This window comes from Callospermophilus lateralis, chromosome 1 (assembly GCF_048772815.1).
Source record: "Callospermophilus lateralis isolate mCalLat2 chromosome 1, mCalLat2.hap1, whole genome shotgun sequence".
In the NCBI taxonomy this organism is placed as follows: domain Eukaryota; kingdom Metazoa; phylum Chordata; class Mammalia; order Rodentia; family Sciuridae; genus Callospermophilus; species Callospermophilus lateralis.
This window is the reverse complement of record NC_135305.1, coordinates 86,324,954-86,338,290: the sequence shown is the minus strand read 5'-3', so window position 1 is coordinate 86,338,290 and position 13,337 is coordinate 86,324,954. Positions and strand designations below refer to the sequence as shown.

General features: G+C 39.4%; 1 protein-coding gene across 3 annotated transcripts in view; it reads right to left on the bottom strand.

The window, feature by feature from the left end:
• Nucleotides 1-4,459: 4,459 nt before the first annotated feature.
• Nucleotides 4,460-13,337, bottom strand: part of Plekha8 (pleckstrin homology domain containing A8) — a 100,831-nt gene continuing 91,953 nt past the window's right edge. For all 3 annotated transcript variants that reach the window (XM_076835921.2, XM_076835887.2, XM_076835913.2), the window contains one exon: nucleotides 4,460-4,500. In XM_076835921.2, coding sequence (XP_076692036.1) covers nucleotides 4,483-4,500 — 18 coding nt within the window. In that variant the 3' untranslated portion in view covers nucleotides 4,460-4,482. The remainder of the gene's footprint in view (nucleotides 4,501-13,337) is intronic.

Genomic DNA, 13,337 nt, shown 5'->3' with positions numbered 1-13,337 from the left:
AACTTGGCTATGGTGGGTTGTGCTGATATAAACATGGGTATGCGTGTATCATTGCAGTGTGATGACTTTAATTCTTTAGGATAAATACTGAGGAGTGGTGTAGCTGGGTCATAAGATGTTTCCATTTCTAGTCTTTCAAGGAATCTCCTTTATGATTTCCACCAAATTCACACTCCAAGCAATAATGTAAAGCGTTCCTTTTCCTCTACATCCTCTCCCGCATTTATTATTCTTTGTATTCTTGATGACCACCATTCTGACTGGAGTGAGATGAAATCTCTGTAGTTTTGAGTTACATTTCCCTAATTAGTAAACATGTGAAACATTTTTTCATTTATTTGTTGGAAATTCATATTTATTATTTTGAGAAGTGTTAGTTTAGATTATGTGCTCATTTGTTGATTGGGTTGTTTGTTTTCTGATGTGAAGTTTTTTGGGTTCTTTATATATCTGGATATTAATCCTCTGTCAGAAGAGTAGCTAGCAAAGATTTTCTCCCATTCTGTGGGGTCTCTCTTAACATTCCTAATTGTTTCCTTTTTTGCGCAGAAGTTTTTTAAATGTGATGCTATCACATTTATTAACCCTTGACACTATGTCCTGAGCCTTAGGAGTCCTATTGAGAAAGTCATTTCCCATGCCTAAAAGCTGGAGTGTGGACCCTATATATATATATATATATATATATATATATATATATATTATTTATTTATTTTAGAAGTTGCATAGTTTCTGCCCTAATTCTTAGGTCTTTAATCCATTTTGAGTTGAATTTTGTGCAGGGTGAGAGGTAAGGGTCTAGTTTCCAGAATGTTCTTTTTAAAATGTATCTATGGGCACCTCAAGATAGCACAAGAAATTTCAAAAATGCAAAATTTCTTAAATTTGAGATGAAATTATGTAAAACACATGGCTTTTCTCCTTTTTTGGCAAAGGGGGAATTAAGTCTGTATGTTTTAAAATCCATCAATCAAGTTGTTTCCAAGTGATGGATGACCATAAACACAAAGTTATATTTATTTAACAAATACATTTTGTCGAAAAAGCAAAGATTCTCAAGATAATATTCTTAGATAGTAGTCTGGCTACAAAGCAGCTGCTCCATGAACTCAGAAGATTCCATTGGTTTCCTTAGGAAGGCATCAAGATAAAGAGCAGAAGCTAGGGGGCTCCATACCTGGGCCTGCCTCTGTAATTGTTATATGTATATCTGCAACTTACTTAATTGCCCTAACTCTCAGTTTTCTTTTCTGAAAACAGGGACAATAGTGAGATAAAGTATATAAAATCCTTATTCCAAAACATAGAAGTCAGTAAATGTTATTATTACTCTTAATCTGCTTCTTAGGGATTATTTGTAGAAAAATTAGCTGATAAATTTTGACAGTATAATTCAAACTGGGCATGGTGGCGCACACCTGAAATCCCAGCAACTGAGGGGGCTGAGGCAGGAGGACAAGTTTGAGGCCAGTCTTAGCAACTTAGTGAGGCGCTAAGCAACTTAGTGAGACTCTGTCTCAAAATAAAAAGGGCTGGGGATGTGGCTCAATGGTCATGCGCCCCTAGATTAAATCCCCAGCACTGCCCCCCAACACACATACAAGTACAGTTCAGAAGTGATAGGAGGGTGGTGTTATGGTGAGTACTAGTCACAGATGCAGTGAAATCTCATTTTTTCCAAGCTTTTAGAGCAGGGTTTTTGAATGGCAGCACCATTGATACTTGATGTGGGATAATTCTTCATTGCAGGGGCCTTCCTGGGATTGTAGGATATTAGTAGCGTGCTGGGCCCCTTCCCACTAGATTCCAGTAACAAGTCGCTCTCCCTTCCCTTCTCCCTTTTGTTATACCCAAAAATGTCTCCAGACCTTGGCAAATGTCTTCTGGAGAACAAAATTATCCCCACTTGAGAACTGCAGAATTAGAAAAGTCTGGTGTCAGTTCAGTTTGGTAATTCTTATTAACAATTGGAAAGCATGTGTACATCCAGCAACTGAAGTTCATTCACAAAAGTTCATCTACAGAAGTTGCTCCAACCTTGGTTTCCATAAAGCAACTGGAAACTCACCAGTGCTTACAGGAGAAGATAACCAATCTTCACTCTGCCTCCCTCTGGCTTGGGGGTATTCCTATGGGGTATCGCATGTAGGGATGTGCTGGAGACCCAAGGGCAGGACAATGTTCATTTCAGAACGTCTTTCAGTCTTTTGTGTTGCCAGTGGGTGAAGGAACATCAGGGGCTCTCAAACCCCCTTTTTATGTTCCCATAAAGTTTTAGCCATACTTTGGAAGTAGAAGGGAAATCAAAACTTAGCCCATTGGTAGGGAGAAAAGTTGCCCAATCTTCATTGCACCTACAGAAACATTTGCTTGTTTGTATAAATCTGGACTTTGCTGTCTCTGAAAACTGACATCTGTCATTGAATGATGTGGGCTGGGAAGAAGAGATTATGTGTGCAAACCCGGCTGGCTGAGAGGTCTCAGGAGCCAAGTGCCCAGTGGCAAAGCCTACCCAGATTCTCCTGCTAAAGAAGGCTCTCGATCCACCCTGTTCTCTGTGGTTTTTGTTCCAGTGTAAGGTCGACTTTATCATACAATGAGACCCTTTATGCCATCCCACACTGTAAGTCCATTTAATGAGCCCAACTCTTTGGTAAATCTGCTTCCCCTACACAGCCCTGGGGTTATCTAGTAGAGAGCTTGAGAGGGAAGCACTGCTGCTTCCACACTCACCCTTGGTCTTAGCCCAAGGTTGTTGTGTGGACCCCAAGCTCCAGGAGGCAGAAGGCATCCGAGCCTGTTATTTCTCCCAGAGGGTAGAGATGGTGAGGGAGGTGAAAGGACACTAGGTTCTGAGAAACGAAGCCCAAGACAGCACCACTGGAACTGAGAGTCAGCCCCTCCCACCAGGGCACAGGAAAGGGACCTGGGAGGGTAAGTAGAGGGCAGGCACGTGAATTAAGTTTGTGCCACAGCTAATGTTTTATTGAACTAGAGTCTGGAGAAAAAGGAAGTTGGGAGATCAACAAAAATTTTAAATTGACACAAATGAGTCCTTGCGATTTACCCCAAATGCCAATAAAGCTCAGGAGAAGGATCTACTTCAGCGTTTCCACCTTCTGGCTGGGAAAGTTCATCTTGAATTTTGTTTCTGAAACTGCCGATAATAGTTTTTTACAGATTATTATTTTTTTCTATTCCTCTCTAAGGTTTGGATCTAGAATTTGAGGGGTGTATAGGTTACACGACTTACCTACATTTTTCTTAAAACATGACTAGGTGAACAAATTTACCTTGCAAATATTTTGCTTTAAGATATGTCAAAGAAACAGAAATATTCACTTCTGATTTTTCACTTTCTTTTTATCCACATGGGTATTGTTACTGTTCAGTCACTCCCCTTTATTCTCAGCCAGAATAGTTTCCCATCCCCCCTCCTACTCCTGCACCTCACTCCAGCAAAGCAGGACACAGCCAACTTCCTTCTCAGTAATATCATAGTGGGTGCCAAGAGGCAAACACAGACTTCAAGGTGGCAAAACTGTACTTCTACCATTTTCCTCTGTTCACCTTCCGATCATGATTACAGCCTTGCGTCTATTTTATTTGTCTGCTGAGGCTAATTAGGGCCCAGGCATATGAGCTCACTCTCCAGGGAGAGGTCCCAGCACCTCACTGGGGAACTCCTGCCAGGATGTGGGATTTCCTCCAGAAGAGGTGCGTGTGCAGGTTATTTGCTAACCAGAAGCTGCTGCAGTTCTGTGCGCAGCCTTACCTCTCATGGCACATCCACTGACCACAGTGCTCCTGTGACCTGGATGGTAGCAGGGGGTGTGCCTTGCTCCAGTGTGCCGGTCATCAGCTACCATGATGGGAAGGGAGCCTCGAAAGAGTAGGGTGGATTCATGGCACAATGGAAAGGTGGCAGGTGGCAGAAAGACACTGGAGTTGACACTACTTAGCAGTGTGGCCTTGGGTAAGTTACCTAACCCCTGGGAACCCAATTCCTCAGCTATAAAAATGGATATATTCCCATGAACCTGTTGTAAGAATTTGAGAAAATAAATATGTGAAGGTGGGTGTGTATGTTTGCATGCAACAGGAGAAAGATACAAAGAATCCAAAAGACATTTTAAAAATATAAATTTGCCTATATACACAGTTCATATAGCTGTGGCCATTGTATATAATATGTATAGAGTACAAATTAATTAGAGATTTTGTTAAATCAAGTATGCATGCTAAAATTGTATGGTATTCATTCATTTAATAATGAAGATTTATCTAATAACAAATATCTTGACTAAAATGATTGAACAAGATAGACATTTTAGTTTCACATGAGTAGAATCTAGAGGTGGGCAGTTTAGAACAGATTTGGCCATTCCTGGATCAGTGGATGAGCGCCTCTTCTTTCTTCTCCATTGTCCTTAGCATCTATCTTCTACTCAGAGTTCCACAATGGTTCTGGAGTTCCAGCCATCACAGCCACATTCCAAGCTGGATAAAGAAGGGAAGGACAAAGGATCATAGGCCATCTGTTATTACTCTTTTAGTGAGTCTTTCCAGAAGACTTAGCCAACAACTTCTCCTTACATATTAGTATTTCTCTTCTACCTATTTCAGAAATGCAGGGTTTGTTTTTTTTGTTTTTGTTTTTTTTTCAAGGCATATTTCTCAGCATTTTACTGTTAAAGAGACATGGAGAATGACTATTGCAGGGTATCTAGTAGTCTCTGCCACAAGGCTAACCACTAAACTTTAGAATCTTTGAATTGGAATACTAAAATGAAACCCAATCCCCAAAAAACAAATGCCGAATGTTTTCTCTGATATAAGGACTCTGATTCATAGTCGGGTAGGGATGGGGAGATGCCAGGGGGGTTGACGAATGACTTGTGTACCTTGATACAGCAGGAGTGAGAGCCCTTTATTGTAGGATCTGAGGGATATTTATACATTTTACACAGCTTATCTAATTAGCATAAAATAGATACAGCAGTCAACCAATAAGGAATCTCCACACTTAATGGCTTGCTTTTGTTACTTCACAAACCACTCCCTCTGGCATTTGGCCAGGCGCCATCCAGACTTGTTTACAGACTTTAACATTTCTCTTGCAAAATACCAGGTGCCATCCTGACTTGTTTACAGACCTTAACATTTCCCCCTTTTGTTTAATTTAAATAACGACCATAGTGTTTTTTACAGAAACACCATAAATAACCTGCTAGAAACAGAAAGGGAGGATACAAAATGTTACAATTCCAAGCTAATTGATGGCTCCATGCAAGAAGCCCTTGGAAAAATTATACCAGCAATGACACCATTAGCAAAGATACCGAGTTACAATTTGTTGTAGATTAGTTTGTTGGCTCAGTCCAGATAAAGCAGTGTCTCAATAGATTAACTCACAGTCCAGGTAAATCACAGTCCAGGTAGGTTCTGCAGGCAGCTAGCTTAAGTTGTAGCAGCAGAAATAGCAACAGCTTTGAAGTCTGGTCGGGTTCTCAGCTGAAGTTTCCTCTGGTTCTCAGCAACATTGTGAATTCTTTCACCTTTGTTTTCACCGGCACTGGAACGAAGGCCGGATGGCTAAAGAAAATCCTGTAGCATTTCACTAAGAAAACAACCTTCTGAACAATTTAGTACATTATCTCAAGGTTTTTTACATTTGAAATAAGCCTTAATAGTACTCATTACTCATCAGCCTCCAGGTGTGGGAGACCCATTGTAGTTACTGGCCTTGGAAATGATCAAACTTCAGGGACGGCAGTAGCATCTTCTGCCAGATGTAGCATCCCGGGCAGCCCCAGATGGCCCTGGGGAGAGTTCCAGACTCAAACTGCTTCCGGGCACAGGGAGCAAAAGCCTGCGAGACTGTGCCTCCAGGTCAGGTCTAGATTTGGGCTCACAGTGGCGATCCCCTCCCCCCGGGGGAGGGGGGGGGGGAAGCCCGCAACTGCCGCTTGGAAAATTCTTGTTGCGCCATGATCGGCTTGGGCAGGTGGCAGCCGCCTTGTCGTTTCATGCACCTTCCGGTATCAGTAGTAGCCTTTTGCTGCAACTTTTTTCCTGATAATCCTTCTTCTTCTGAACTTTCTTTTTCTTTCTGACTCGAGTTTCTGGGCTTTTATCAACACATGCCCTAACTATTCTTGGTTCCACTGGGGTGCCTTTTTCCCTTATCAATTTACTTCTCTCACCCCTTCCATATTTTCATCACAAAGACAATACAACATTTCAAGACAAAACAAGACACAAACATACTGCATCAATCTTCTCCATTTTCTCGAAATGGCCATTTTTCCTCTCGCCCTATCTGCCTAGGGACTAGCAGATTGCTCCTGTCCTATCTATGGGGCAGCTTTTTTCGTCACTTACCCCCGAGTGTCCCGGGGCTCCCCGTAACGGGCCACCATCTGCCGCAGTCCAGCTGCAGCAGAATAATGGGGGGGGGGGCGCGATGAACTACTTGTGTAGATTGATGCAGCAGGAGTGAGAGCCCTTTATTGTAGGATCTGAGCGATATTTATACATTTTACACAGCTTATCTAATTAGCATAAAATAGATACAGCAGTCAACCAATAAGGAATCTCCACACTTAATGGCTCGCTTTTGTTACTTCACAAACCACTCCCTCTGGCATTTGGCCAGGCACCATCCAGACTTGTTTACAGACTCTAACATTTCTCTTGCAAAATACCAGGTGCCATCCTGACTTGTTTACAGACCTTAACAGGGAGCATGGGAGAAATAGATGAATTCTAGATAGGGAAGAGGGGAGGGAGGGAAAGGGAAGAGGCAAGGGATTAGCAAGGATGGTAGAATGTGATGGACATCATTATCCAAAGTACGTGTACGAAGACTCGAATTGGGTGTCAACATACTTTGTATACAAACAGAGATATGAAAAATTGTGGTGTACATGTGCAGTAAGAATTGTAATGCAAAAAAACAAAAACAAAACAAAGTATATGTATAAAGACCTGCATTGGTGTGAACATACTTTATATAAAAAGATCTGAAAAATTGTGCTCTATATGTATAATAAGAATTGTAATGCATTCCACTGTCGTATATCAAAAAAATAAAATCAATTAAATAAAAAAGAATGAAAAATATTCCAAACAAGTAGAAAGGAAAATGGGGAATAAAGAAAACTCCGTTGATCCAATAAACAGTAAGAAAAGAATAAGAAATTTTGACATCAAGAAAAATCATTATGAAGAAAATGCACAAAATGAGATGGAATAAATAATTGCAATTAAGTGTAATTATAATCAGTGCAAGTACAGGAACCAATGTGAGAGACTTAACTAGAGATGGAAGCAGATTGTCAGATAGGATAAATCACATAAAACTCATCTCTATACCATTTACAAGAGACACATTTAAATTGTAACGGAAGAGTCAGAAACTAATGGGCCAATTCCAATTTCCTTTTCCAGAAAGGCACTATCAGGACACTTACACAAATACAAAATGAAACATTAGAAATATTATCTAACTCTTTAGTCAATGAGAGAACCTGTAAGATGTAATGAAGGAGAATTTGAAGAACTGTACTTTTGTAGTTGAACCAGGAATGTTGAGATGGATGCATAAATAGATGCAAAGATGGTCAATATCCAAAGGACAATAATGAATTGCATTTTATTGGACGAGTTTTTCATCAGTTTTCAATAAAACATTTCAAAGACAACAAAAGGCACAAGCTCTAGAATCACAGCATTCAGAAGGATGAGTTATAAAAAGATGCACAGGGTCCCACAGAAAACACCAAGTCATCTTTTGGTTTGTTCCAAAGTTTTTTCATGATTTTTCCCTAGCATTTCCTCTCCTTTTGTGATCAACCTCAAAGACAGATTGTTCTTAACTTGGACTTACAAACACCGAGACCATAAAGAACTGACCAATTACAAAATCAACTTCTCTGTCTAGTTTTCCTAAGAAATCCCAGGATGACTTTTAAAAATCCTTGTTATCCTGTGGCTAGGAAACTCTTACCACCGAATTTCTCCTGCAGCATCTCTAAGTTTGGATGAATTTCTTTTTAAATTCTCCAAAATTTCTTCTGTTTCCTGGCCTGAGAGGAATAGCATTCCCAAAGTGACACTCCAGCTAAGGCCCTGATTTTACTGTTCATGGGGTACAATGACATTCTAGTAAGAAGAAAAATGGATTCTTTTTTTAAAAATATTTTTTCTAGTTGTAGATGGACAGCATGCCTTTATTTTATTTGTTTATTTTTTTATGCAGTGCTAAGGAAGGAACCCAATGGCTCACATTTGTTAGGCAAGCACTCTGCCACTGAGCTACAGCCCCAGCCCCCAAAACAGATTCTTATAGAACTTTTGCATATAAATATAGTAATACAAAAGTAAGGGGGTTAATTAGGAGTTTCTGAATGATGTGGGATCAGTGAAAATCAAATATCATTTTAGATCTTTCATCTCAGTTTACAAAAGCAGAGTCTACTGAATTCTATAGGTTACAGATAGCTTAAGAAGAAACAGGGCCTGTGTGGTAGCTCAGTGGTAGAGCACTTGCCTAGCAAGTGTGAGGCACTGGCATAAAAATAAAGGTATTATGTCCATCTGCAAAATGGTTAATTTGTAATGAATAACCATCAAATTGAAAGGGGGGGCATGCCTAATTATAATGTAATCAAGAAGTAAATCTGATTGCTCATGAGGCATGCCAAACAAAGATAAAGTCATTTCAAAAAAGAGAAAAATAAATGATTGGTAAGTATAAGCATAAAGCCTATTTGGCCCATAAAATGTAGGAACATGATTTTTGTGGAGGAAAATAATCATGAGTTATAATGGTCCTGAGAACAAGGATATGAATGAAGAGATCCAGGAGGAGGGCTGTGGCATCTTTCTTTTTATAAAGCTCCATAGGTAAATCTGACATGCGTCTCCATTTGCAAAACACTGGTAAGGAGATGCTAAAGTCAAATTAAAAAAAAATGCTAGAATCAAGGGGGGAGGGGCATGGCAACAGGAAAGACAGTAGAATGAATTGGACATGACTTTCCTATGCTCATGTATATGAATACAGGACCAGGGAAATGCCACATCATGTTCAACCACAAGAATAGGATCCTAGAGCCTGGCACGGTGTCACACGCTGTAATCCCAGCAGCTCTGAGGAGGCTGAGGCAGGAGGATTGCCAGCCTCAGCAAAAGCGAGGCCCTCCAAATAAAATACAAAATAGGGCTGGGGATGTGGCTCAGTGGTTGAGAGCCTCTAAGTTAATCCCTGGTAATCACCCCCCACCCATAAAAAGATAAGAATGGGATCCTAATTAGAATAAATTATACTCCATGTATGTATACTATGTCAAAATACACTCTACTTCATGTATATATAAAAAGAACGAATTTTAAAAGTTTTAAAAATACTATATTAAAATGATAAGCTATGACCAGGCCAAGGGAGCATTTTAAATAGTTCCTGAAATTCGGATTAAGAATGCTATCTTCCTGGTGTCTAATATCATCAGGCAAAGTGCTGCCAGGACTCTGATAAACACAAGAAAACACCACAACACTACTTCAGCAGAGTTCTGATCAGCATTGTCTACAAGGTAAATGGATAGTCAGGGCATTGACAAATCTCCTATAAAGCATAGGGTTTCTGAAATACTTATATCAACAGTATTTTACCTACACAGATCTAGGGAAGATCTGTGGGGAAGGCTGAGCATCTCCTCTGACTTCAAGCCCTTTCACAGGACTCCTGCAACAGCAGAGAAAGCAGCAGCCACAGCTTGCTAGCATGAAGGAGCTAGGCCTGCTGATATTCCAGGCACCCACTGGAAAGTCCCAGAGATGGTTTTGTAAAAGATATCCTGATTTTTCGTACATTTAAAAATGGTTTTATTTTCCATATATTTTACTGCAATAAAAAGGTTTAATATATATACGATTAAAGGATGCAAAAAAAATCCTGATTTTATTTTATTTCAATTTAAGACCTAATTGTTTGGAAAATGAAAATAAACAAAAAAATGTCAGAGGGTATTTGGATACTTAAGACAGGATCGGATCCTGGGTGCCTTAGAAACAGTATTGTATTATCTAATCTAATTAGAGTCACGATCTAGCATTTGAATGTAAACATGGAAGGTAACATGATTTAAACGAACCTTGGCTCCTTCATAAGTAGAAAACTTTCGTATTTTTGTTTCCTTAAATGGAGGTTATAATAAAGTCAATACAAAGAATGGGAAATTATTCTGGAAAGACCCAGAATCTTTGCCATCCAGGTAGATGACACAGCAAGTAATGGATAACTTTTTCACTGTATGTGAAGGCAGTAATCGGTAAACCAAGAAAACAAGCCCACCCAAATTAGTCAAACTTTACTAAGATTCTAACATATTACAGAGCTATTTTTCCGACTCAAATGTTATAAACTAAGGTGAATGAAACTAGCTTTCCGAGTTTTATCTTTGTTTCATATTCCACAACAAACTGAAATTTTTCTTTAGAACTGATCTCAGGGGATTTGCAAGGTCAAAACTAATCCTACAATACTAAGATGTTAATTATGTTAACTAAGATGTTATTTATTGTTAATACATTCATCATTGCTGTCTTCATATGAATCATTAAACATTAAAAAATTGGCTCCTATTGTTAATATGTTAAATATTGACAGTTATAATCCACCAAAAGAAATGATCTGGGGTCCTTAATAAGCCCTAAGAGAATAAAAGAGATCAGAACCCTAACAAAAAATTCCAAGGCCCAATGCATGCCTGTAATCCCAGTTACTCAGGGACGGAGGCTGGTGGATCCCAAGTTTGATTTCAGCTTCAGCAATTTAGAAAGATACTATCTCAAGATAAAATAAAAAGTTCTGGGAATATAGCTCAGTGGTAAAACAACACCAAGTTCAATCCCTAGTTCTGAATGAATGAATAAGTAAGAAAAGAAGTAAATGACTGGGGAGATAGCTCAGTGAGATAGCATTTGCCTAGCATTTGCAAGACCCTGGATTCAAAATCCCCAGCTCCTCACCCCCTGACCCTCCCACCCCTGCCCACACACAGTTAAAAACTACCACTTTAGGACAAAATTACTTTTTCTTTGGAAAACAAAAGTGCATATGCTGTTGTTTTTCTTTGTTACCATTGCTCTTAGGTTAGCTTTAATGCTTGTGTAATTAAGCTTTTAGCCCCCAATTTTTTTTAATATTTATTTTTTAGGTGTAGTTGGACACAATGCCTTTATTTTATTTACTTATTTCTATTTGGTGCTGAGGATCGAACCCAGGGCCTAGTACATGCTAGATAAGTGCTCTGCCACTGAGCTACAACCCCAGCCCCAGCGCAAATTATTAACATCTGTTTACAATGACCCAAATATATCTCTGGAACATATAAAAACAAGAAGCAAAAGTATACAATATTAAATGGTTAGTAATCAATGTTTTGGTATTCTACCTTGTTCCTTGATTGCATATAGAGTTGGCCTCCATACCTGTGGGTTCTGCATCCAAGGAGTCAACCAATCTTGGATCAAAAATATTTGAAAAATACTTGATAAGTTTGAGAAGCACATTATCAGGACATACTGTATTGACCCTATGTCCCTCCTCTTCCCTGGCTAATTTTTGGTTCAGTGGGAAGAGAGGGTCCTAACACCACTGTAGTGATGAGAGCTGGGGTTATAAATGTCATATGAGGAAATGCCTCAAAGATGTCTATTTTGGGGGTGGGGGGACCAGAGGTACCGGGGATTAAACTCAAGAGCACTCCATCACTGAGCCACATCCCCAGCCCTATTTTGTATTTTATTTAGAGACAGGGTCCCACTGAGTTTCTTACCACCTTGCTTTTGCTGAGGCTGGCTTTGAACTCATGAAACTCCTGCCTCAGCCTCCAGAGCAGTGGATTACAGGCATGCACCACTGCACCCAGCTCAATGATGTTTATTTAAAAACTGATCTTTCAGTTAACAAACCAGCCTGGCGGGATGTATTTCATTATTATTTAACCAGTAATTGTTCTAAAAGTTTTGTGCATCCACAGGGGCTTAAACCTCCTTTTATAGATTGTATTAATTTATGAGCTCAGGTAGGATTTTTCTTAATTCTATCAAAGCTATTGCAGAGCACACTGCCTGAATGTTGATGTGTGTAGCAAAGTGTTTAGTTTCATTCAATGACCAGCTCTGTAATAGTGCATTATGTTTCTAGCAATCTGTATCACTGTCTTTCTTTAGAGGAAGATTTTTCAGAAGTATGGGGGTTTTCTTGTGTTTAGGGTGGTAAGATATTTCCCCCGCCCCCGAAAGACAATGCAAGTGAGGTGGGCAGATACAGAGATGTTTTTAACTAGTATGGTAGATAGCGTTGGTTAAGTAGGAGGGTTATAAATAATTTTTCATGAATCTTTTTAAATTTTGCCCATTAGCTCATGCCTGGTTAGCAAAATGCTTTAATTTTTTGTATAGAGTATGTGACACAGGCTGGGTGTGGTGATGCATGCCTATAATCCCAGTGGCTCGGGAGGCTGAGGCAGGAGGATCACAAGTTCAAAGCCAACCTCAGTAGCTTAGAGAGATCCTAAACAACTCAGTGAGACCCTGTCTCTAAATAAAATACAAAAAAGGGGGGAGCGGGAATATGGTTTAGTGGTTAAGCACCCCTGGGTTCAATCCCCAGTACCAATTTTTTTTTTAATTAAAAAAAAAAAAAGAATATGTGATTTGGTTGAGGTTTGTTTTTGTTTTGTTTTGGAGGGTTTGGTTTTGTTGAAAAAGTAAATGCAGGATTGGGGACTCTAACATAGGCCTCTTGTGAAGTTAGTCATAATAACTAAGTTAAACCTCTCATTTTTATTATTTGTTTCAGGCAAACTGATAGGAGAAATACCCACTAGAATAACTTTCCTGGCTGCAGAAAGCATACTGTCAGCCCATGTAGGGTACCGACTGCCCCTTGCCACTTTTTAAGTGGTCTTGGCCTTGGTAAGGCCAAGCCCGTCATTTCAATGGGTGGTTGAGGAAGTAAGGATTTTCCCCCAAATCTTTAGGCAAAAGTGGGTTTTTCTTTGTCTTTTCTCCCTCCTTTCTTTTGGCTTTGACTTTTAAATCCCAAGTATTCATATTGTAGCTGTAGGCATGACAGGCAATAAAGGTAGCAAGGAGATGCTGTATCAGCCTCTCCGGTCTTAAAACAAAGTTGATGTCTCTTTGGATTTTAAAATTGTTCCTATGCAACTTATTTTATTTTTGTTTAATCAAAGAAGAGGGTTTTCTCTTGTAAAAAAAAAAAAAATTTACAAAAAACAAAAACGCACCTGTAGTGAACATGT